At 60.4% G+C, this 24,177-nt stretch overlaps 1 protein-coding gene across 4 annotated transcripts in view; it reads right to left on the bottom strand.

The window, feature by feature from the left end:
- RIN3 (Ras and Rab interactor 3) overlaps window positions 1-24,177 on the bottom strand; it is a 105,043-nt gene that overhangs the window by 15,031 nt on the left and 65,835 nt on the right. For all 4 annotated transcript variants that reach the window (XM_045822978.1, XM_045822977.1, XM_045822981.1 and 1 more), the window contains 3 exons: window positions 20,889-20,980; window positions 11,905-13,476; window positions 10,038-10,346 (listed from right to left, as the gene is read on the bottom strand). In XM_045822978.1, coding sequence (XP_045678934.1) covers window positions 10,038-10,346; window positions 11,905-13,476; window positions 20,889-20,980 — 1,973 coding nt within the window. The remainder of the gene's footprint in view (window positions 1-10,037; window positions 10,347-11,904; window positions 13,477-20,888; window positions 20,981-24,177) is intronic.

The following is a 24,177-nucleotide window of genomic DNA, read 5'->3' as shown; positions in this document are numbered from 1 at the left end:
CAGCCCTGGCTGGCGTAGCTCAGTGGATTGAGCGCGGGCTGCGAACCAAAGTGTCGCAGGTTTGATTCCCAGTCAGGGCACATGCCTGGGTTGCAGGCCATGACCCCCAGCAACTGCACATTGATGTTTCTCTCTCTCTCTCTCCCTCCCTTCCCTCTCTAAAAATAAATAAATAAAATCTTAAGGACACCCACTCTCGTCCTGACCAGTAGGGCTCAGAGGGTTGGGCACCATCCTGCAAAGTGAAAGGTCGCCAGTTCGATTCCCAGTCAGCACACGTGCCTGGGTTGCGGGTTCAGCCCCCAGTCGGGTTGCGTATGGGAGGCAACCGATTGATGTTTCTCTCTCACATCGATGTTTCCCTCCCTCTCCTTCCCCTCATTATAAAAAACCAAACAAACAAGTAACAAAACAAATGAAAACCCCACCCATTCTCCTTCCAGCTCTGTCCTGTGCGTCTCTCTGGCGACGTGTTTCACGGTTCCCACACCTCCCCCGCACAGAACCGCCCGCTCTGGGACCGCCTCCTCGCAAGTCTTTATGAGCCCGAGAAGTGCCTGAACGGTTATCAGGGGAAGAGATTACTTTGTCCCCGAAGCTGTTTTTCATGCTGGTCATTTGATTATTCGAACCCTGGCACACAGGAGCTGCTTCTGTTGTCTGACTTACGAGTTCGGGGACCGGGGGCGGCGGGGGCGGTTCAGGCAGCAGACGCCGTGGCTCTGCCTCTTGGAATTTGCGGAGGACTCGTGCGTGAGGATAGAGCTGAGACTGGATTTTCACTCTGCCTCCAAGAACATCGTTTTCTGGGGCGTTATACTGATAACTTGACAAGGAATACGATTAGGCACGTTACTTTGCTTTCAAGCAGCGCTTCTCCACCGGGGGGATTTTGCCCTTGAAGGGTCATTTGGCGATGTCTGGAGTCCTTTCTTGGTTGTCACAGCTGGGCGGGGGGGTTGGGGCAGGTGCTACCGGCATCGAGGCCGGGGATGCTGCTGCCCACCCTACAGAGCACGGGACAGCCCTCCGAGTACGGAGTTATCCAGCCCCGGGCTGTCTGCAGTGCCAAGGCGCGAAACCCTGCTTGGGGGACAGTGGCTTTCAGCCAACAGGACGGTCCAGGTCCGGCCCTGGGTTTGAGGACTCAGCGACGGGGGAAGGAGGGTCTCCAGATGCGGCTCTCTGCTCTGCGGGGATGGGAAATCCTTTGCCCTTTTTCTTTTTCTCCTCTTCTTGAGAATCTGGGCTGAGCCTCGGGACAGGCTTGGGGCCCCGTCTCCTTGGTTCCCACCACGGGGTGTGCAGCCACCCCACTGCAGGGGGCTCCCGCGGCTGTGCCTCCACCTGCCCACGGGCACCTCTCCTCCGTGTCCCCAGTACACAGAGCATGGCACAGTGCCGGGTGAGTGAGTGAGTGAATGAATGAGTGAATGAGTGAGTGAGTGAATGGATGAGTGAATGAGTGAGTGAGTGAATGAGTGAGTGAATAAATGAATGAATGAATGAGTGGATGGATGACTGCAGAGCTCCCAGCGAGGACTCACAGCCGGTGACCTGGCACCAGCCTCTATGGGCCTCTGCAGAGACGCCAGGAGTCCTCCCCCAGCAGGGGCCACGCCCAAGGGTGTATCATCTTTTCTGGGGAACCAGCCCTTGCTGGGACCTCCCCATCCCCATCAAGGAGCCCACTTTCCCCCCAAGTCCTGAGATGCAAGGCCTGGGAGCCCCCCTTTTCTTCGGGGGCTCTCTGTCCCCGGTGCTCAGTCAGACCCGCGCCCAGGCGAGGTCTGGCTGCTCTCTGCTCGCGCCCTTTGCCCTTCCCAGCCCCACCCCCTGAGCCCGCCCTCCCAGCAGTCTCTGCCCTTTGGTCCACGCTGCCTACTGACTCCTCTCGTGGAGCGTGCAGCTCCGATCATGCCAGGCCTGCCCACAAGAACCATCAGTGGCTCCCCACTGCCTCGAGAATCAGGCCTGGATCTCTTACCCTGACGTTCAAGGCCTTCTACGACTGGGCGCACAGTCACCGGTCCAATACGACTCACCCTCTTTCCTCCAGCCCCATTATCTCGTCGACGGCCGCAGAACAAGTCGCCTGCACGCCTGCCCCTCGGTTTCGGCCACAGTCACCCGTCTGGCAAGCCCTCCTCTGTCCTTCCAAAGGCCCGTTCCTTCCATCTCCCACACGGCACCAACTTGTGTGTGGCCGCATGTTTTATAAACCTTATCCCGGTGGATTCCTCAGACAACTCTTCGGGCCGGGCTAGACTCACTGTGCCCGCTTTATAGATGGGGAGAGTCAGTCCCCGACAAATCCCATGTTCCTGTCACTTTAACACCCTTCCTTCAAGTTCCGCCTCCTCCATGAAGCTCTCCTGGACTGCCCCCCAGCCGCTGGTGGAGCTTACTCGACAACACTTACTTTGCACCTTCCAACTCACAACGACGTTCTGCCCCCGTCACCCACCGATGTAACATTCCCCTGTGCTGCACCGTGGGCCAGCCCCTGAGCTCCACAGGTGCTCGCAATCCGCTGCACCTTCGCACGCACTGCTCCCTCTGCCTGGGCCCCTCCCTCCCTTCCCCCACTCACTCCCCGTCCTCTCTCGCAGCCTCAAGCACAGCTGGCTGGTTCCCGCTCCAGCTCCCACACGGTTTGACCATGCCAGAGCCTGTCCTCTTCCTCGGCTGGGAGCTCCCCGAGGGCAGGGATAGAAGCTGTGTGAGCTTGGGCAAGTTGCTTGACCACTCTGAACCTCTGCCTCCGTCCCCAGTGCCCACCACAGGGCTTGGGACACAGGGCACGGACAGTGGACTTAACTGAGGTCCACGTGGTTCCCACCGGGCCCTACTCTGTCCTGCCCAGGGTGGGGGCCACGGTCAGGGGTACTGGGGTCAGCTGTGGGCCTTACACAGCGGTGTGCTGGGGAAGGCTTACCCACTGGTTCTCTGAAGGAGAAAACAGACTGATGTGCAGGGCTTGCCAATTCCCAGAGCATATATATTCCCACAGGGGCCCGTTTCAGCTCCTCCCAACGTGAGCCGGCGTGGAGTGGGGAAGAGACGGATGCAGTGGGCCCCCGTGAGCTGGTACGAGCCGGTACGAGCCGCCTTCACACGCCAGTGGCCTTGGCTCCCTCAAGTCCAACCTCACTGTGAGGAAACGGAGGCTCAGGGATGGGGGAAACTGCTCCAAGCCCCCCAGCTGGTCAGCAGTGGAGCGGGGACCAGACTCTGGGCCTCTCCGCCCCGTGTGGGTGACAGACCCCCGCACAGGCTGGCTGCCCTGGGAGCTGCTCGCAGACACACACACCCTGCAGGCGAGGGTGCCACGCGCCAGCCCCCCACCGACACCCCAGGGGCGGTCAGGGCCGCACGCTCCTTCCCGGGCAGCCGGGAGCCCAGGCCCAGTCTCAGCCCTGCGCCCAGTGGGGCCTCGGGCAGCACCACGGGGAGGCTGGGCGCGGCCGCAACAAAACTCTCCGGTGGTCAGAACGCCTGTCTTTCCTGACTCAGAGGTCACACCCACCTCCTTGTGCCTCTGGGAGCCCCGCAGGGCTGCGGCCTGCATCTCCCAGGGTTTCTGCGTTCGGGTCTGCCACCGTCACACCTGTTTTCTATCCGTAGGTGGCAGGGGAGCCGATCCCAGTTTGAAGGGCTGGTTTGGGGCCTCGTGGGGTTTCCTCGGCTGGGAGGTTTGGGAGAAGGAAAGCCCTGAGGGAAACGAGCTGAAGCATGCTCACCCGGGCCGCGCACACCGGAATACACGGGGAGAAAAGGCCCCCCACGCCGCCGCTTAATTAGCCGACCGATCTGGGGCCCCTCGCGCCGAGTCGCACTTTCCTCGCCTGGAAACTGGGGATGACAGTAAAACTCACTCCGTCTGTTATAGGGGGCCTCCGTGAGCGGCTGGCTCGAAAATAAGGTTTTCTCTTCTAGGAGGCGTCATCTAAAAGAAGAGTTGGCATTTTTTTTTCCTGTAAAGGTCCAGATAGTAACTATTTTCAGTTCCATGGGCCACAAGGTTTCTATCCTGACTGTTCAACTCAGCTGCTGTAGCAAACACAGAGATAGACACTGTGTAAATACGGGGACATGGCAGCTTCAATAAGGATGTATTTACGCACTCGGGGGCAGGCCAGAGCAGACTCTGGCTCCAGGGGAAGGGCTCCATTATTGCCGCTGCCCCTCAGACTGTTGACTGGGCTCCTCTGGACGCATCAACTGGGCAGCGCAAGGCTGTGATCCGCTTGGGCCCCTCCCCTCGTCCACCGTTCCTGCTTAAAACCACTCCTTTCTCCAGAAGTCTGACCCCAAGCCCTCACTTCCCACCAACTAGGTTCAGTGCCTATAACGGGCTTCCCGGCCCGGTCACTGCAGAGTGAAAATACAAACACTATACATGAGTATTTGTATTGATGGAGAAGAGAGGCCCTTAACCCCCACTTCCCGACCCAGGCAGCAAGCTCCTCCAACACTCCCCAGGCCCCGACATGCTCGTTTATCCCAGTAGCTGCCTCGGCATAAGGTGATGTATTTTGTGTTTGTTTCCTTGTTTTTTTTAAAAATATATATATTTTTTATTTTTAGAGGGGAAGGGAAGAAGAAAGAGAGGAAGAGAAACATCATGTGTGGTTGCCTCTCACATGGCCCCCCACTGGGGACCTGGCCTGTAACCCAGGCATGTGCCCTGACTGGGAATCGAACCGGCGACCCCTTGGTTCACAGCCCGAGCTCAATCCACTGAGCTACACCAGCCAGGGCTGTTTCCTTGCTTATTACCCGTCTCCCCACTAGAATGGAAGCTTTAGGAGGGCGGGGACTTCATGGTGCTCGCTGTTTATATCCAACGCCTCAGCAGCGCTTGGGCTGCGGTAGGTGTTGAAGACATACATTTGCTGAAGGAATGAACAGCATCTATCTCACTGCCCGGGGGGCGCTGGTTGGACGCTGTGTTCCCACTTCGACCGGGACCATCCTGGGAACGGGGGCCGGGTTTTCCCGTCAGCATCCACACTGTCAACACACGTTTGTTTAACCGTTGGGTACACGCATCTGTCTGATAAAAATAGGATGGCAGGAAGCAGAGAGCATCGGGAACGGGAGGTTTAAAGTTACCCCGGCAGTGGAAGCCTTCTGCTAAAAGGTGTTTTTTAATACAGAAGCTGGTTTCTCGGGCTGATTCACCGAGGCGGGAGACCGCCCCTCTTCCCCCGGAGCCCCTCTTTCCCACGGAGCCCCCCTGAAGCCTTGTGGCCCGGCTGTTTGCCCTTTGAGTCCGAGCGACCTCAGTCTCAGTTCTGCTGTGAGCTGCGCCACATCCCTGGGGAAATCACTCCCGCTCTCTGGGTTCCTCTTTGAAGGGCTCGGCCACAAGCCAGCCAGCCAGCCAGCCACGCTGCCGTGGGCGCGGGGACCTGGGGCCAAAAGTCCCAGCCTGCCTGGGAAGACGTGAGGCCACCCCGGACGTGGGCCGGCCTCCTCTGAGATCACCTCTGTCCCCGGGACGCCCTGGACAGGCAGGACAGGGCAGCGGTTCAGCACAGGACCTGGACCCAAGCCCCAGGTCTGCCACTCACCTGCCCAGGTATGCCCCGGAGCAGGCTGCTTAAGCTCGCTGAGCCTCGGTTTCCTCGGCCAGCAGAAGGGGATGACGAGTGCCCACACTCCGCGGGTGGTTGTGAGGGGGGCTCAGTAAGGCAGATGGGAAGTCACGAGCGTGATGCCTGCGGGGTTACTGGCAGGCGAGACATGTTAGACGTGGACACTGTGTAAGACAAGGGGGACGACGTGTCTTACAATCCTCAGAACTCGACCTCTTGGGGTGGGGGCTGTTGTGGGGTGCAAAAGCAAGCCTGTGCTTTGCCGCCTCTGCCGGGGCCCCTGAACGGCTCTCTGGAGCAGAGCCCCGCCCCTCCCCCAGCCCTCCTCCACTGGACGGGACCTAGTGACTGAGAAATAAGCTTCCACCCGCTTAGAGGCTGCAGGTTTATCTGCTGGAGCCACGAGCGTTGCCTTAACTACTTCTCTCTCTAGCTACTTAGCTGCATCTGTTTCAAAAGCACCGGAAAGAAATCCATCAAAACACTCACCGTTATTTTTCCACAATAAACATTAGTGACTTTTGTCATCAGAAACCAGTTTATGTTTTTGAACATAATTAAAAACAAACAAACAACAGCCCGACTGCCCTCTCCTCTCCATCCCCAGTCCCTGTCACAGGCCTGTCATTTCACGCTCTTGGGGTCTCCAGCGAGTTCCCTTCTCCCACCCAACCCCCAGCCTCCGCCCCACCGAAGAGCCGCAGACGCTGAGCTCCCCGTGTGGTCTCCGCCAGGGAGGTGGAGGGCAATGGGGCTCCAGGGGCACCCCCTTTTTTTGCCCCCACATTCAACTGCCTGGCTGTCGGGTGCCCTGTCCCCTGGGGCCAGGGCCTGGGTTCCATTCCCTGAGCACAGGGTGTGGACACAGGTCACCGAGGGGACGGAAGAGGCAGCCTGCTCGCTCTCACTGCCCCCCCACCATGCTGCCCGCTCTCCATCCGCATCAGAAGGAGGTTCTGTGCGTCCTTTTAGAAAGAATCTTAGCCCTGGCTGGCGTAGCTCAGTGGATTGAGCGCGGGCTGCGAACCGAAGCGTTGCAGGTTCGATTCCCAGTCAGGGCACGTGCCTGGGTTGCAGGCCATAACCCCCAGCAACCACACATTGATGTTTCTCTCTCTCTCTCCCTTCTCTCTCTAAAAATAAATAAATAAAATCTAAAAAAAAAGAAAGAATCCCACACTTGCAAACACTGCACCCCTCCGACCTCCCTCCCCCTCCCATCTCGGGGAGGAGTTCTTGGGCTGGACTCTGTGTCCCCCCAGTAGCAGGCCAGCCGTCTGGTCGCAGACACGGAAGAGGCGGGAATAACTCACCCATCAGCATCATGGGACACACGATTCTAGAAGCCCTAGCCGGTCTCCCCAAGCCTCACGGCATCCACGGGAAACCCGGCTGCTCCAGGCTGCAGGCTGGAGGGCCAGGTGTACCCCAAACCATCACATCCGTGAACCCCCCCCAACTTAGCCTGCCTCAGGCCCCCACACTCGCTACTCCCGGGGAGGATGCCCTTGGCCACGCATCAGGAGCCCGGGGGTCTGTTCCTGGGCTGGCTGCTCGGGGCAGGGACAAAAGCACACAAGCTTTGCAGGGAGAAAACTCTAGGCTGGAATCCTGGCCCATCCGTGTCCTGAGCATAAACAGCAACCGCCTTTCTGGAAAAGACGGCCTGGCCAGCTAGCTCAGGCCTCGAGTGTCCGAGTTTGGCCCTTTGCCCTCTGTTTGGACAGGTCTCGCCAGCCACCAGGCTCTGTATTTATTTACCTTTGTCTCAGGTGGGCCGGGGGGGACACGGGTCACTACTGTCAGCACAGTGTGAGGGGAGGGCTTCTTCCCTGGGATGAAGGGGCCGGGGGTGGGGGTGCAAGGGAAGGGCTGCTTTCTGCTTTGAGTGGGCCCCTGGTGGAGGCAGGCAGGACCCGGGCTAGAGTTCTGTCCCCCATGGGGGTGCTGGCAGCTCCCTGTGGGGCTCCCAGCTGGGCTGCTGGCCTGTGGACCGCCCTGTGAGTGGCCAGCCACTGGGGGCATCTGGTCGGAGGGAGGTGAGAAGTGAACGCCCGGCCGCAGGGCCGGGTCCCAAGAGGGATGAATGTCAAAGTTGGGAGAACCGAAGAGCTGGCCGGCATCTGGCTGGGAACAGATAGCCTCTCTCTTGTCAGGAGGAACCGTCTGACACACAGAATGAGGAACTTCCACGTAAAACAAAAAGTGTGTGTGTGTGTGTGTGGGGGGGCTGGGGAGAGAAACCCGTAATCCTCAAAAACACCAACGTCCTACCAGACAGAGAAAGGCCGTGCGGGTGTCCCACACGAAAGGAGGGGAAAGACGCGCGGCAGCTCACCCTGGCACATGCCCCTGACCCCGAGCTGGAGGAGGAGATGCTAACCGGGACCTTAGTAGACCCACTGACAGTCTGGAACACAGGCGGTGGCGTAGACAAGAGTGTTGTATCCGTGCTGGCAGGCCCGAGGCAGGCCCCTCAGGCAACTGCCTTCCTTCTCTCCCTTCTCTCAGAACCGGCCGCCCCTCTCCTGTTCTCTGCTGTCTGGCTTGCACTAAGCACACGCACTGTCAAGTTGGGACGTTGCTGTCAAGAGATCTCGTGCTGGAAAGGATTCCAGGATGCCCACGCTGTCTGAGTAAACTGGGACTCGCCGAGAATGGACTTGCCCTTTTCGGGCCCAAAGCGGTCTCCCTGGTAACAACACCTCAAGGCCGACGGAGCCCCTGGCCCTGACTTCACCCCGAGCCCCGGCAAGGCCTGGGGGCAAACGGTCGCCCAAACTCGAAGTGCAGATGGGGAAGGTCTCAAGAAAGCTCCCCCGAAGGAGGTTTTCTAGGGTGACAGGACCTTGCCTTGTCCCCCAGCCACAGGACAATGTCTTCTGTCGGCCTGTATGTAGCCCAGCTGGCCCGCCCGCCCAGGGGTAGGGGGGAGCCCTCTCCTGGCACGGCCCCCTGCGAGGGGCTGTGCGTTGGGGTCGACATTTGCATCTGTTGTTTCTAATGCCCGCAAGTGAACAAGCGTGGCTTCCGAGCATCAGGGGTCCTAGTTTCCTCTCTTTGGGAAACAGCTTCCTCGGGTGAGGAAACTGGGCCTTCAGGGGTTAAGTGACTCATTCCACGGTGCACAGGTCGTAAGTAAGTGCCAGGTCAGGGACCAGGCCCGAGGCCGTGTGGCTGCGGAGGTGGCCGTCCTGCTTCCCTCTCCCACCGCCCGCTGTCATGCGCAGATCCTCAGGCAGCCCCGCGGAGCCTGTCTGTCCGCCTGCAGGCGTGCTGTGATGACCGGTGACAGCCGGTCTGATGACCCCCCCTCCCCACAACTGCACCCCCACCCAAGCCTCCTGACTCTGCAGCTGTCCCATCGAGAAGGGAAGTCCGGTTCCTCGCCCCTCCAGGTTGAGCGGGTCCCTGACGAGGCCAGTCAGTGCCACAGTTCAGAGTGGCACCTTGCCGGTTCAGGTCCGGGCCCTGTGACGCCTCACGGGCTCTGCGAGTTCTCTGGGGCCACCACCCACCGCCACGGGCACACGCCTGGGCGCACCTGCGGGCGAGTGAGGGCTGCGTGGCCCAGTCACTCCCACCGCAGACCAGTCAGCCGCCCACCGACCACCGGACACGTGAGCAAGGCCACCCTAGACCAGCCGGTCTCCGAGCAACCCCTGTGCCCACAGACCCGTGGGCAGGCCCCTCTGACCGGGCCAGCATCGCCGCTCAGCTGACCGCAAGCACTAAGAAGTGCTAACGGACTTAGGTGGCTGTTACGGGGTGAACCGTGTCCCCCTAAAATTCGTATGTGGAACTCTTGACCCTCCATGCCTTGGAAGGCGACCTCACTCGGAAACAGGGTCATCGCGGATGTAGTTAGTGAAGTGAGGCTGTACTGCAATGGGGGGCCCTCATCCAGTGGGACTGATGCCTTTATAAAAGGGGGCCTTTGGACACACACGCACACAGGGGGACGCCACGTGACGGCGGGGGTAAGGTGTCCGAGCCTGGGAACACCGGCGGTGGGGAGCGAGGCCCGGAGCCCCTCCCTTCCCAGAGCCTCCCAGGGCCGTGACCCTGCCGACACGCGGAGCCCAGACTACCCCCCACCCCACCCCCCGCAACCATGAGAAAACACGTTTCCGTTGTGCAAGCACCCAGTTCGCGGTACTTCGTCCCGGCAGCCCTAGGAAGCCAACGCTGCTCTCGTAATTCACACACGGGCACCGTGCGGGCTGGTTCCCCTGCCTGCCTCCAGCCGACCTCGGCCCTCCTCCTGGTACCCCGTGCCCAGGAGCTGTGTCCCCACCATGCCCAGTTCTGCCCCAGTAGCCCTCTGAGTCTGAGCTCTGGGGGCCTCGGCGGGGGAGGAGGAGTCACAGGCCCACACAATCTCGCAGCCCGGAGAGCGCCCCCAGCCCGGTCCCTCCCGGCTGCCCCGCCTACCTGGGGTGCCGAGGGCCATGGAGTCGTAGATGAGCTTGCAGGTCTTGAGCAGAATGGAGATCTTCTTCTCGGGCGAGTAGGCCTTGTGCATGCTGGCGAACTTCTGCAGGATCTTCTCCATGACGGGCACCTCCGGCACGCTGGTGGTCACGCCCAGGTCGGTGGTGGTGGTGGCCAGGACCACCAGCTGGTTCTCCTTGAGCTGCTGCAGCGAGCCGTCCTTGCTGTGGATCTCCCGGAGGCGCAAGTCGATGGCTTCCTTCAGGGGCTTCAGGACGCACTTGTACAAGGAGGACTCCACAATCGCTTCTGTGGGCGGCCGAGAGAAGTAGGGTGAGGACACCAGGGGCGGGGGGACCCTGCCGCCAGGCCGTGGCTCCACTGTGCGGCGACCCCATGTCCTAACCCCTGGGAAAACATGCTGGCAGCCCCAGCAGTTGCAGCCTCAGGCTCTGCCATGTGAGACAGTGTAGTACACGCAACAGAGAGCCACACCCAGAAGGCACTGGCCCAGGAGCCTGCGGATGGACACACTATCCAAACACTCTTCGCCGCACCGCCTGGCGCGGATTAAACTCTCACAGGGCCGCCTCTCATTCCCACGGGAGCTGTGCAGCTGTCCGTGGGGGCCCCAGGCACCCAGTAAGTGTTGGCTGGAATTATTCCTGACGTCTCTCTTCCCATCCCCGAACCCACTGGACTCCAGTCTGAATAGTACAGTAGTACATCCAGACACTGGTTTCTCACCACTTCCGAGGCCGCCACCTTGACCTGAGCTACCATCCTCCCTTGCCTCAGTTGTGCTGGTGGCCTCTTGCTCTGGCCCCTTTACACCCCATCGTCAACACACAAACCGGCGTGACCCTGTTGTGGCACGTCGGACCACGACGCCCCTGCGCTCGGAGCCCCCCAGTGGCTGCCACCTCGTGGATGCAGAAGCCGAAGTCGTCCCTGTGCCCTCCCAGGCCCCTCGGCGATCTGTCCCTGGGATCTCTCTCACTCAGCACCTCGCTCGCCCCCTTATGCTCTTGCTGTTCCAGCCACCCTGGTCTCCCCGCGGCTCTACCACCTGCCACGCCTGCTCCCGCCCCAGGGCCTTTGCACCTGCTGCTCCTTTTGCCTGGAGCATTCGCTTCCCAGCTATCCACATGGCTTATTCCCTCACTGTCCAAATGTCATCCTGTCCGAGAGGCACCCTGATCCTCTAGCGCAGTGGGAGTCGACCAGCGCTGACCTCACGGCGGCCGTGCAACACACGTGCCATCACCCCCGCTCTGCCGACGGACCAGCCCGGGCTCGCACGGTGTGGGCCACACAGCTAGCTGGGGGCCGGGCAAAGACTTGAAGCTGTATCTACCCACTTGACACCAGGGCGCTGTTCAGCTGCCTTGGGTGACAGTCGAGAAACATTCTTGGGAAGTCTTTTTGGCCTGTCCTATCCCCGGGGCGGGGGGGGGGGGGGGGTTGGGAAGTCTCAGCTATTATCTCTTCTACAAAATGAGAGGGCTTCGGCCCAGCCCTCCTCGCCCCCAGGTCCCTTTGTCCCTGCGAGCCTCCACATCTCCTGCAGAGACCGCCGACGCTGGCCCTCAGCAGCCACACGCCAGAACCTCTTTTGCCTCTAATTGCTCCTGGTGACTTGCCTCCCTAATAAAACCAGGAGCATTCTGAGGGCTGGGCCCTGCCCGGCCTCTTTGGTGGGCTGAGGTTCTCCCACTGACCCACTGGGCACGTGGGTAGAAGCACGAGGCAGCATGGCAGAGCGGTCAGCTCCTTAGTTAAGCGGTAGAGGGGGGGGAAGATGGACCATCTCAGATGAGACCCCTCCCGCCCGCCCGCCCGCTCCCAGCCCACTCCCCGGACTGACCGAGCTCCTCCTGGGAGTGCAGGGCGGGGTCCACCAGCGCCTTGAGCTCGGTGCTCTGCAGCAGGTAGCTCTTGAGCTGGGTCATCATGGTGCGGATCTCCTGCAGCATCTCGGTGCTGCAGGCCTGGCGCGCCATCATCTCCAGGCTGTACACCTTGTAGTCCTGCACCAGGCTGCCGAAGTACGAGGCTTTGTCCTGGGCCAGCTCCACCACCTTCTTGTACAGCTTGCGGTCGTTGGAGAGGAAAGCGTGGAAGACGCTGGTGAAGCTGGCGAGGCTCAGGCGGTGCCGCGCCTTGCCCAGGATCATGGAGGGTTTCTTCTTCACGTTGGGGCTGTTGAACTGCTCCAGCTCCTCCTCCGTGCTGCTGGTCGAGTAGGAGTCCTGGTCTGTGGCCGAGGCGGGCACTCCCACGCTGTCCGAAAGGGAGGCCAGGGAGCCTTTGAACTCGGGAGTGCTCTGGGGTCGGGCGCTGGCCTGGGTGCTCGGGCTCTGAGTCCTGGCCTGGGAGGCAGGGCTTTGGCCTTCTTGGGGTGGGCCCGGAGAGGGTTTCTCGGGGGCACCCTCCTCCATGGAGAGCTCAGCGCTCTCCAAGGGGCTTGGGAGGATGGAGGCCAGCTGCCGGGAGACCCGTTTCTTCCTGGGAGGCGGCACTGGGGGTTGCCGCATCTTCCTGGACAGCTCGGGCACGCTGCCCAGATCCCCGGCTTTGGGCGCTGCTTCCTGGCCTGGCTCCGCGGGCCTCGGAGGCCTGCCCTCAGGGCTGTCCGAGGTCCCCTGCAGAGGCAGGCTGAGCGGGGATGCCCTGGAGAGACCGGGCTGGTCCCTCTGCGCCATGGGGCCCCTGTCCGCCTTCCCCTCACCCTGGTCCTCCGGGGAGCCCTTCTCGGACACTCGGCGTCTGGGAGGAGCGGCAGGGGTGCCCTTCTTCACCGGCCTGGGAGGGGCGGGGGCCTGCTGCGGGGGGCTGAGGGCTGTCCCCGGCTTGACCTTCTCCTCCCTGAGAGGGCCCAGGCCTGCGGGGGGGCAGGGCAGCCTCTCACAGGCTGTCATGGGGAGCTGGTTTGGATGGTCTAGGGGGCCGAGGACATGGGGCGCCAGGCGGGAGGCAGATGCTGGCGACGCAGCGGGAGGGGCCTCGGGAGGTTGGGGAGAAGCCACTGGGGCAGAACCGGGCAAAGGGCAAGCCGGAGCTGGGATGGGGAGTGGAGGAGGTCGGGTGGGACTGAGGGGATGGAGGAAGGACACCGGGGGTGGGGGTGCTGGGCGGCGAGGGGCCCACCTGGAGGTGGGTGAGGTAGAGTCAGAGGTGGGAGGCAACGGGCCAGAGGGGCAGCTTCTAAGGGGCAGCAGGCTGGCAGGCGAGGCGCTGCCGCAGTCCTCGATGAAGATCGGGTTCACGAACCACAGGCGGTCGCTTCCTAGGGAGAGTTCGATTTCACACGAGCAGTTTTCGTCGTGGGAAGCAGACCTGCGGCTGGAGGCCGGGGCCGCCCTGGGGGCTGAGTCCCTCGGGGGTTCCACCGGGCTCCCACCAGCTCTCCGGGGGTTCAGCGAGGAGTCCCAGAAGCCTGTGGAAACAAGGGGGGAAGAGGTGCTCGGTCCTGGAGCTGGGCCCCCACTGCGCTCGTCTGGGGGTGGGAAAGTGGGTGGGGCGGGAGCAGGGCCGTGGGAGGGCTGGGAGGCCGGCGCAGCACCCACCTCACTGCTCCCGGGGCTGTGTTGCCCTCTCCGACTGTTTTAAACCTCTCCCACCACTTCCTGCCGCGAGAGGGGAAGCCCCACAAGAGCCTCCCCTGCAGTGCAGGGGTGGGGGTGGAGCCAGGCGGGGCCAGCTTCAGTCCCGCCCCTTGGTGTATGAGGGACTGCTGTGGAGGGCACCAGGGACACAGGGTGCAGGCCACAGGTGGGTGGCGGGGACGGAAAGGCCAGAGTTCTTGAAGCTGACTGGCTGGCGGTGGTGGGGGCTCTGGGGCAGGTCACTTGATTGTTCTCGGCCTCCGCCCAGTCGTCGCTAGAACGGAGGGTCCCCACGGGGGAGATGCTGTGGCCTGTTCTGGCCACCCCAGTCGCTCCGTATAGAAAGAGAACACCTGTGGCTGGCGGCTACCGAGCTCAGGCCTGGCCGTCGGAGCGGGGGACGCCTGCCCACTGCGAAATGTCTCACTCTGGCCAGTCCTGATGTTAACACGGGAAGCTGCCCATCCCCCCAGTGTGTGCGTGGCAGGGGGTGGGCGTCGGAAACAGGGGCTCCTGCACTGCTGAGCTAAGCTCTAGTACGAGATTTCCTCCTGACCTGGCCCTCAAGACAGCCCACGGCTGGGACCACCAAAGCACACCTGTCCCCAGCCAGGCGTTGGTGGCAGTGCCTGGCTTGTCCTGCGTCAGGGGCACGGGACATCCCCTCTGCAAGGGCACTGGGGGCCAACTGGCTTGGCAGTTCTTGGCTCCTGGGTACCAAGCCCTGCAGAGCATCTGACGGAGGCTCAGGACCCTCCCAAAGGGGCCCTGGGCACAATGCCTGGGGAGCCATTTCAGTCGGCCTGTGGCCACCCTGAGCCCACGCAGGCAGCTCCTCCTGGAGCAGCGGGGGCCCGGGTGTCGTTCAACTTATTAACCTGAGAGATTCACAGTGCAGATGCCCTTGCGTGTGGGGGCCAGGCCCCTGGACTCTCGCCCAGAGTGCCTCGGCTCTGACAGTGGTCCGTCACGAAGAAAACTACCGAACAGAACATGCGGGGCTGTACCAGGAGCCCCCCACACTGGGCCTGGCTGGGCGGGCCGCCTGCTGGGCAGATCACCGCCCTGATCCGGGACGCCAGGCCTTCGGCGTGAGTCCTGGCGTCATCCCTGCGTCACAGATGGAGTGAGAGCCCCAGAGGGAGTGAAGCCTTGCCCACGGTCAGCGGGTCGGCGAGCAAAGGAGCCGGGGTTCGGAGCAGCCAGATTAGCTCGAAGGGCGTGTGAGTGCAGCCGCGGTGTGTGGCGGCCTTCCTTCCTAGGAACTTGCCACACTTCCTATCTCAGTTGCTCGGCCGGCGCGAGTGAGTACGGGGTGGCGTGCACCCCACAACTGGGGATGTGGCAAGAGCGTAACAGGTTCCTGACACTGAGAGAAAGCAGGCCTCACGAGGTGGCTGAGGGCCGTGGGTACGTGCCTGCCCTGAGGGGTGGGCACTGCCATGGACGTGGGTGTTCGCCCCCTTGGTGGCCAGGTGACCACAGACCCAATCAAGGTGAACAGGGCGTAACCCCGGGACAAGGTGCAGCTGAGAAACCGGCAAGAGAGCCTGCGAGTCCCCTCTCTGAGGCGGGGCCGTTGCGGGCAGGACCACGGGGCTCACGCTCAGCCCTGTCCCGCCAGCCGGAGACCCCGTGTCTGGCTGTCTGTCTCCACAAAAACAAGGACGACAAACTTGCGTGCGACTCTTTCCAACTTGCAGAGCTCTGTGCACATCCCAGCCACCACCTGGGTCTTGCACTTAACTTCCACAGGTAGCTACTGACCCATCCACGCCAAACCCACTCTCCCAGGTGCCCTGCGGCGAGGCCACAGCTCTCCTGGCCTCGGAGAACGTGGCGGAAGCCCCGCGCCTGCCTGCACAGCCCCAACCCCGCTGCCTCCTCGGAAGGCCCAGCCACACCGCCGGTCTGGCTTGGGGTGAGAGAGACAGGGCCCCCCCAGTGCTCACCTCCAAGTTCCCAGAAGCCCTCCCTTTGGGTGACGGTGGATGTCACGGGGGACAGGATAAACTGAAGTGCCCACCCAAGCCTGGGCACTCCCATTATTGCTCACCAAGATCATGGCCATCGGCTGCCCTCCCCCCACTCCCTCTCCCCCTGTGGCACCATGTTGGGCACATAGTAGGCCCTTGATGGCCGTTTGTTCAGAATCACTACCAACCCTTCAGCCTGGCGCTCGAGGCCTGTGGGATCCGAATCTGCACGTCTTTTCCAGCACCCCCTGCGGAGTCTTCACCCCATTCTCTGCGACTCCCTTGGTCCCACACGCGCACGCCCTGGGCTGCCCCCTTCCGTCTCGAGAACGCCGCTCGCTCTGCTGGGAATGCTCTCCCAGCCTCTCCGCCTGGCAAACTCCCACCACCCTTCGAGCCTCGAGTCAGTGCTCCCTGTTTGGTGGGGTCTTCCTGGCACATCCAGGCCCTCCCCCCGCCCCCCCCGCAGTAATTCTCTGTTTTTGTCTGACTCCCCTCCACCCCTCCCAGACTCCATCTGAGCTTCCCGGAGGCAGCCGCGGTGCTTCATGGCCCTGTGTGCCTCCCGCACTGGAGACAGTGCTGGGCACGGGGCACGGAGCAGGGGGCTCAGCTCTTTGGCTTGCACAGGTGCGTTAGCTTGGCCAGAGCGGGGAGGCGGGGCTCTGACGGGCACGGCGCGGGCAAGGCTGGTTTGGATGGCGAGGTGGAGACAGCCCGAACCGTGGGAGGATGTCTAAAGGCACGAGAAGGAAGAGGTGAGACAACAAGAGGAGGGAGGGAGGCAGAAAGGAGGGCCGTGGAGCTCCCTGAGGGGACAGGCCGCCAGCCAGGCAGCCCGTCTCAGGATAGCAAGGGGGGCCCGTGATGCACAGATTGAAATAAAAAACAACACATTTCCTACAGCTCAGAGTTGGGTTCTGGTGGGTGTGGAGCAGGCCCTGGGGCTCAGGGCGATGGGCCGGGGGCCTGGGTGGCGGCACCCTGGTGGGCAGCCAACGCCACTCAAAGGGGTGGGGAAAGCTGAGGCCCGAGGGGCTGCCCTTTAGGGTCTGGGGGCCTGTTAGGGAACCACCACAGTGGCCGTGCAGGGTTTTACGTTAAAAAAGCAAAAGTAAAAGGGAAGTAGGTCACCTTCCCGCAGAGGAGAAGTGGAAGGCTCTCATGCAACCCTGGCAGCTGGCGACGCGGTAGATGTTGGTGCCCGATGGCGCCACGCCAGGCATTGACTCAGCGGCCCGGCCTCTCCTCTGGGCCCCTGGCCCTCACCGCCCCTGAGCTGCCCGTGGCCTCCTGCGCCTGATACAGAGATGCCTCTCGCCAGGGCCTCACCCCTACTGTCCTCAGAGGGCCTGGCCAGGCCAGGCCAGGCGCTGGGCTGCAGGCCCGGGGGTCACTCTCGGGGAGCCCAGGCTAGGGACAGGACAGAGAGGGCATGAGTAAATGCAACCAAGTGTTCCAGATGCCAGGGAAACAGCTCAAAAGTCCAGCAGCAAATGAAAACTTTGTGGCATCCCCAAGATGGGCTGTCGGATGGCCATTCAAACTTGAGTTTTTGATTCATTTTGAATAACCAGGAACGTTCTCATTATGGAATATAAAGGAAAAAGCAAATTACATGCCAGCTTGGAAGAGCTATAGAACATGTGCGTTTTCTAAACGTATTCCACACCCTGCGCGCAGGTCGGGGAGCGCTGGCACACGCAACCCCGAGTGACCACCGCTTTCTCGGGACGCCTTCCGCGCTTAGGATCACCTGCACAAAGTGTAGTGCCGGCCTGCTCCCTACGTCCGGTTTGTGGCCCCAAGATTATTCCTCTACGCCCTGCCCTTTCAGATGCCGGCTTCCCGAAGGCCAGACTCAGCATCTCACGCCGGCTCCCGAGCGGCATTCGGGGCGACCACAAGGTGCTGCTGAGCTTGCAGACGGTCCGCTCCCTTCCGGCAGCACCATCCGCGTCTGAGCAGCGGGGCTGGCGCAACTGCCGGGATATGGACTACATTCTGCTCCTTTTGTGGAAGTGAGTGGAAGGCCAGAGAGACGACCCTGCTGACACCGGTGAGCAGAAGCATGCAGGCCTCACAAACTCACCCCTGCACACTGGTGCGGCCACTGAGGAAAACAGGAGGGTGTGGAAAGTTAAAAATGGGGTGGCCTTATGACCCAGGGGACCCGCTTCTAGGGGTCCCTCCGCAGAAGCTCCACACACTGATTTGAAAGAATACGGGCACCCCTATGTTCATCGCAGCGTTACTCACAACAGCCAAGATCTGGAAGCAGCCCAAGTGCCCATCAATAGACGAGTGGATCAAAAAGCTGTGGACTATTACTCAGTCAGGAAAAAGAATACACTCTTACCCTTTGTGACAGCATGGAGACACCTAGAGGGAATGATGCTAGGTGGAATAAGTCATCCAGGGAAAGACAAAGATCGTATGACTTTACTTATAGGTGGAATTTAGAGAGCAAAACAAACAAACAAACAAACAGACAGACAGAATAGAAACAGACTCATGGATACAGAGATCAGACTGAGGGTGGCCAGGGGGGAGGGGGGCTGGGTGAGAAAGGTCAAGGGCGTGAGAAGAACCGATTGGCAGTCACAGAGCAGTCACGGGATGTAAAGCACAGCGCGGGCAATATGGTCAGTAATATTGTCGTAACTACGCATGGTGCCAGGTGGGTACTGGAAACCTCGGGGACCCCTTTGTAAAGCACATGATTGTCTAACCACGATTCTGCACACCTGTAACTAATGTAAAACAACGTTGAATGTAAACTATAACTGAACAAATAAAAACTTATTCCGACTGCAAGACGACCAGGCGGGCATGGGGCTGGATCAGAGGCCGGCCGGTGGAGGCGTAGGGGAACAGGAACCGAAAGCCAAGGAGACGCTGGGTGTGGCTGCTGGGAGCCGGCCGCGTAGGCGGGGAACCCCTGTGCCCACCAGGCGTGTCTGACCTTCTCCGTTTCTAGGAGATTCCCCGGTGTCCTTTCACTGAGTCCCCTTTTACCTACGCCACTTTGGTTGGGTTTCAGTTCTCCGCCACAGCAGTGCCTTGCCTGGGACAGTACGCGGCGTGCTGGGCACAGTGCCCGCGCATCCTGGCCCCCGGCGAGGGCTGCTCTTTGCATATTTATGATCACACACGCAGGGGAAGGTGGGCGCGGCTCAGGCCTCCCCGTCTCCAAGCCTAGGCCTCGGCCTGACTGCGCCCGCCCAGCTCTGCATGGAACCAGGGAAGAACTATTCAGGTGATCCTCGCTTTATGTCCTTCTGCCCTTGGGGCACCAGCTCCGATGAGAACCTCCAGTTCCTCGGCTGCCGGGGCCCTAGGTGGTTTCACGTAAATCCCCTTCTCTAGGAAGTGTGTGCCCACACATGAGCCTGAACTGCCACCAGCTTCCCAGACGGCCCCTCTGCCTCTATTCCGTTGTGTCTGAGGTCAAGTTCTCTGTGATAGAAGGCCCCATCTACTCCAGAAATGAACGCTGGGGATGCCAAGGGTTGTAGCAAACCGACCCCCCTCAGAGGGCATCCTCCTCAGGCCGAGCCCCTCCATCTCCCCACCCTCCCAACCCGGCTTCAAGCTGGCCAGTGACTGCTCGTGGCAAAGACAGCTGGGAAGGTCAGGAGCGGTGGCTGAGGGGCCTCGGGGAGGCTGCGCCGGGGGTCACAAAGCCCTTGGTGCTCATCCCAATTTGTTCCTGGCCCACCCGGGCACCGTGACATGTTTCTCAGCTGTGCTGAGACTCGGTTTTCTGTCTTTCAAATGGGGACACAGAAGTTGCGCGAGACGGTGCTCGGTGCGTGGCAGGGAGAGTGTCACCCATGCCCTTTGGACTGTGTGACTTACAACTGTCACTTGTTCCACAGTCAAACTTCTGGGAGGGTACCTGGGGCTGAAATTCAGTGCTTTTTTCCCAGTATCGATGGAAAACCGGTCCTGAGGTTTACAAACTGGGTAAATCGGACCTAGGAGAGGCCACGTCAAGGGTGAGGGGGCAGCGTGGGGGAGTGGGGGCTGCTGCAGCTGGACCGGCTGGCTCAGGTCCCAGCGCCGCCACCGGCTGTATGACACTGGACGTGTTACTTAAGCTCTCGTGCCTCGGTTTCCTCGGCCACAAAGTGGGGATTATTGCAATCACAGAACCTGCTTTACAGGGTTGTTTGAAGATTTGCAGGTCAAGAGGCTAGAACGTAGCCAGTGCTCATGACATGCTGACTCCCCGGGGCCCGGTGACGACGTGCACTTCCTCGTTGTTGGCCACGGGCTTCTTTGCGGCGTCTCTCGCATGGCCGCCCCGAGGCCTCTCCAGGTGTCGGACGGCAGCCTGGCCCGGGAACCAGCGGGCACCTTCTCCGACCTCAGGTGTGCCCCCCACCTCTTCTGTGACCCTGTCCCATTTGTCATCGCTTCTTCCATCGGGCCTGCACCGGCGAGCCGGGCAGCACTCCGTCCCGGGCACTGTGCGCAGCCGTGTGCCGTGCCCGGCCCCAGGCGTGGTTCAGCCTTGATAAAAACTGACGGAGGAATTGCTTGGGTCAAAGCCATGACCAGGCCTCTGCCCGGGAGTTGCAGCCCTCGGAAGCGGCTGGCCTGGCTGCCCAGGGGCCAGCAGGGCGAGGCCCTCGTCAGCACCCAGCAGAGCCTGACGCGTGGCAAGGGCCCAGGGGACGTGAGATCGTCACGCTGTTACGTGGAAGGGCTAGGATCAGAAACCCTCTTGTCCTTTCTCTGCCTCGCTCTTCTGCTCCCTCTGCATCCCTCAAAGGTCAGAGGGGTAAGGGGCAGGGTGCACTGTGCAGCTGGTGGGGCAGGGGGCAGGCCAAGGGGCGGGGGGCACACCTTTCAGCTCATGATCACGTTCACCCTGCTTTTCCTTCTGGCACGGATGGGGCTGTGGCAGCTGCTGGCACTCAGCTCTCAGGCGACCACTGAGAAGGACCTCGGTGTTTGTTTGCTTCGGCCTCTCCCAGAGCCACACCCCGACAGTGGGTCACCGTGCTGGCCCAGGCCAGCGTGGGCCCCTCAGATCTCCCAGGCAGCTGGTAAGAGCCTGCATTCTGAAGATGGGAGACTCTCTCCACTGCTGGAGCTCGGCAGCCTGGGGCAGGGCTGCAGCCGGTCCCACGGGAGCTGGACTCAGGGTCCGGCTTGGTCGCAGCCCGAGGGGCCATCCCTCTGCACAGGTGGTCAGCGGGGGCAGTTCAAGGGCCCTGCTTCCTCAAGGCCTGCCCCGCCCCTGAGAGCAGACTTACCCAGGCCCAGGTTGGAGATGGTCTTGAGGTCTGAGAGGCTGCTGGCCTCCAGGATGGCCTGCGGCAGCCTTAGCGTGAAGGGCAGTAAGTCTCTGTGGAAACACAAAGGGTGGACATCATGTCTGGGGGGGGTCTCTGTGTCCGCTCCTCTGCCCCCAAAGCCCCCAAACCCACAGACCACAGCAGGAGGACCCCAGCAACTCCACTGGCTGCGGGGTGTCCATGTGGACTGGAAACTTCCCTGGGGTGGTGGGGGGGCACAGCCATGAGGCTGGGGGAGCAGCCACTTGGATCCAGGTCCCAGGCTAGCACGAGGGACCCAGAGATGCGGGAGACCCTTCATGCGAGGGAGGGGGCAGGCCACAGCTCTTCCCTAGCTTTCCTGGACTGGGAAGCCCAGGAAATTTCCGTTAAAGGCTCTATTCTGGGTAAAGCGAGTGACCCACCCCTTCCTGCCCTTTGACCCTCACTGCTCCCCACTGAGATGTGCAGTGAGCACAGAGCCAGGCTTCTCCCATGAGTGCACAGTCAGAAATCCCCCAGTGAGCACACAGCCAGACACCCACAGTGAGTGCACAGTCAGACATCCCCCAGTGAGTGCACAGTCAGACATCCCCCAGTGAGCACACAGTCAGACATCCCCCAGTGAGCACAGCCAGACATCCCCCAATGATAACACAGCCAGACACCCCCCAGTGAGCACACAGTCAGACATCCCCCAGTGAGCACAGTCAGACATCCCCAGTGAACACACAGTCAGACATCCCCAGTGAGCACACAGTCAGACACCCCCCAGTGAGTACACAGCCAGACATCCCCCAATGATAACACAGCCAGACACCTCCAGTGAGCACACAGTCAGACATCCCCCAGTGAGTGCACAGCCAGACATCCCCCAATGATAACACAGCCAGACACCTCCAGTGAGCACACAGTCAGACATCCCCCAGTGAGCACAGTCAGACATCCCCAGTGAACACACAGTCAGATATCCCCCAATGAGAACACAGTCAGACATCCCCCAGTGAGCACACAGTCAGACATCCCCAGTGAGCACACAGTCAGACACCCCCCAGTGAGTACACAGCCAGACATCCCCCAATGATAATACAGCCAGACACCTCCAGTGAGTACACAGTCAGACATTCCCCAGTGAGCACACAGTCAGACATCCCCAGTGAGCACACAGTCAGCCTTCCCGGTGAGTGCAGGTAGACATCCCTGACCATGCTCAGTCAGTTGCTTAATCTGCTGCCGCCTTTGGTCTGAACGGGGACCTTTTCGGTGGTCTCTCCAGAGACAGCCCAGCAGGGACTCAGAAACCCTCCCCCTTTGTCGTGCAGATAGGGAAACTGAGGCCCAGAGAGGGAAAGGAGCATGTCCAGACCCCACGGTGGGTTGAAGACACAGTGTGCTGGGCCCCAGGCCTCCTGACTTCCAGGCCAGCGCTGTTTCCAGGGGCCAGGAAAGGGGGGTGCGCCTCTGCAGGGCCCCCAGGATGGAGGGTCCCAATTCCACACCTCGTCCCATCACACACACCCCCCCCCCTTCAAACCCGCTTCACAAGCGCCTCATTCCTGCATGAGACATGACAGTACTTTCTAGGACCCATCAAGGCCCAAGGCTGTATTCAAGGCCCATGCCAGTCTGACCCTGACCTGCCCTTTCCACCCACACCCACCGCTCTACCCACCTTCCCCCCAAGCCCCAATTCCACCTTTGCATTCATTCATTCATTCATTCGGGATCTGAATCCCCTGGGGGAGCTGCTAAAGTGCATATTCCAATCCCAGTGAGCGCCCAGGGGTGCCCTGGGTCAGGTGTGGCGGTGGACTGGGAATGACATTGTTAAACAGCTCTCCAGGGGGCACTGGTGGACACAGCCTTGGGAAGGGATCCCGCCTCCTAAAGCAGAGGCTGTCAGTACAAATGAAAATTAAGGTGCTCTCCAGACAGGTACGTAGGTCTGTATTTCCTTATAAACTACTAAGTCTATGAGAAAGCATTCACAGAGAGAAAATGTCAAAACGAGGTTTTTAGAATAAGTGTTCTAACACCCCTTCCCCGACGCTGACACACACATTCTGGTGGGTCAGCTTGCACAGCTCCCTGGGTGCAAATGCCCTGCCCTGGAGGCCTCTGTTCTAGCTGGCGCCTTCCCGACCTTCCGGACCACGGCCGCCAATAAGAGACGCGTCTGGGTTCGTGATGCCGTGCAGGTAACACACACACACCCCTCAAACCCGCTTTACAAGGGACTCATTCCTGCATGAGGCACGACGGTGCTTTCTAGTCTAGCTTAATTTTTCATTAAAGAAGAGCCAGGCCCTGGCCAGTGTGGCTCGGTTGGTTGGAGCGTCATCCTGTAAACCAAAATGTCACGGGTTCAATTCCCAGTCAGGGCACATGTCCGGGTTGTGAGTTTGGTTCCAGTTGGGGGGCATGCAAGAGGCAACTGGTCAATGTTTCTCTCTCACATCAATGTCTCTCTCTCTCTAAAAGCAATGAAAAAAGCTCCTTTGATGATGATTAAAAAAAAGAGAGACTGTTATGATCCATCCAACTGACTTGATGACCCCCTCTGGGTGTTTTTTGGTATCAAAAACCAATCCACCGTCACCAACGGGGTGTCCCACAAGGTACTTCGGTTCTGACACTGCCTGCCTGGGGTTGGCGCAGACTGATCTCTTTGCCCTTACATTGTCAAATGAAAAAATGACAACAGTCAACACTACAGTGGCCGTCCGGTGTGAACGCCCTGTCTGGGACCATAACTATGGAGGTCATACAATAGAGTGGCACTTTATAGGTCACACCGTGTAAAGCTGCATCTGATTGGTTAATTTCATGATACCAGAAATCCTTACATACAAGAATAGGCACCTGATTTTTTTAAAAAGTCCCTTTAGAGCAAAAAGGGCAGGTAACTGCTATTATTTCTTTTTTGTAAATCAATCAAAACCATACCTATTTTTTTAGTCAGATCAGCAAAAAAAAAAAAATATAACATCGTCTTGGTGTGCCACAGAGACCTGGTAATGAGTGTATGTGTGCCCTGATATCGAAAAGGCTGAAAATCTCTGCCCTGGTCTCTGGGTGTCCCTGGTGGTCAGCCCCATCTTGAGGGGACGTACCTGTGCCACCTCCTAGCATAAGCTCAGGTGTGACAGAAATGGGCCGAATGCTGGGGGCCACCCTGCCTGGTTTCAGAAGCTGTAACCGCCCCCCCTCCCCCCAACATGGCTAAGACTGGTGACCTTCGGACCACAAGCCACTAAGGAGACAAAGC

The sequence above is a fragment of the Phyllostomus hastatus genome, unplaced genomic scaffold, assembly GCF_019186645.2.
Source record: "Phyllostomus hastatus isolate PE091 unplaced genomic scaffold, TTU_PhHast_1.1 phas_scaffold_501, whole genome shotgun sequence".
NCBI classification, from domain to species: Eukaryota; Metazoa; Chordata; class Mammalia; order Chiroptera; family Phyllostomidae; genus Phyllostomus; species Phyllostomus hastatus.
The sequence above is the reverse complement of the archived record's forward strand: the minus strand, read 5'-3'. Positions and strand labels throughout refer to the sequence as shown.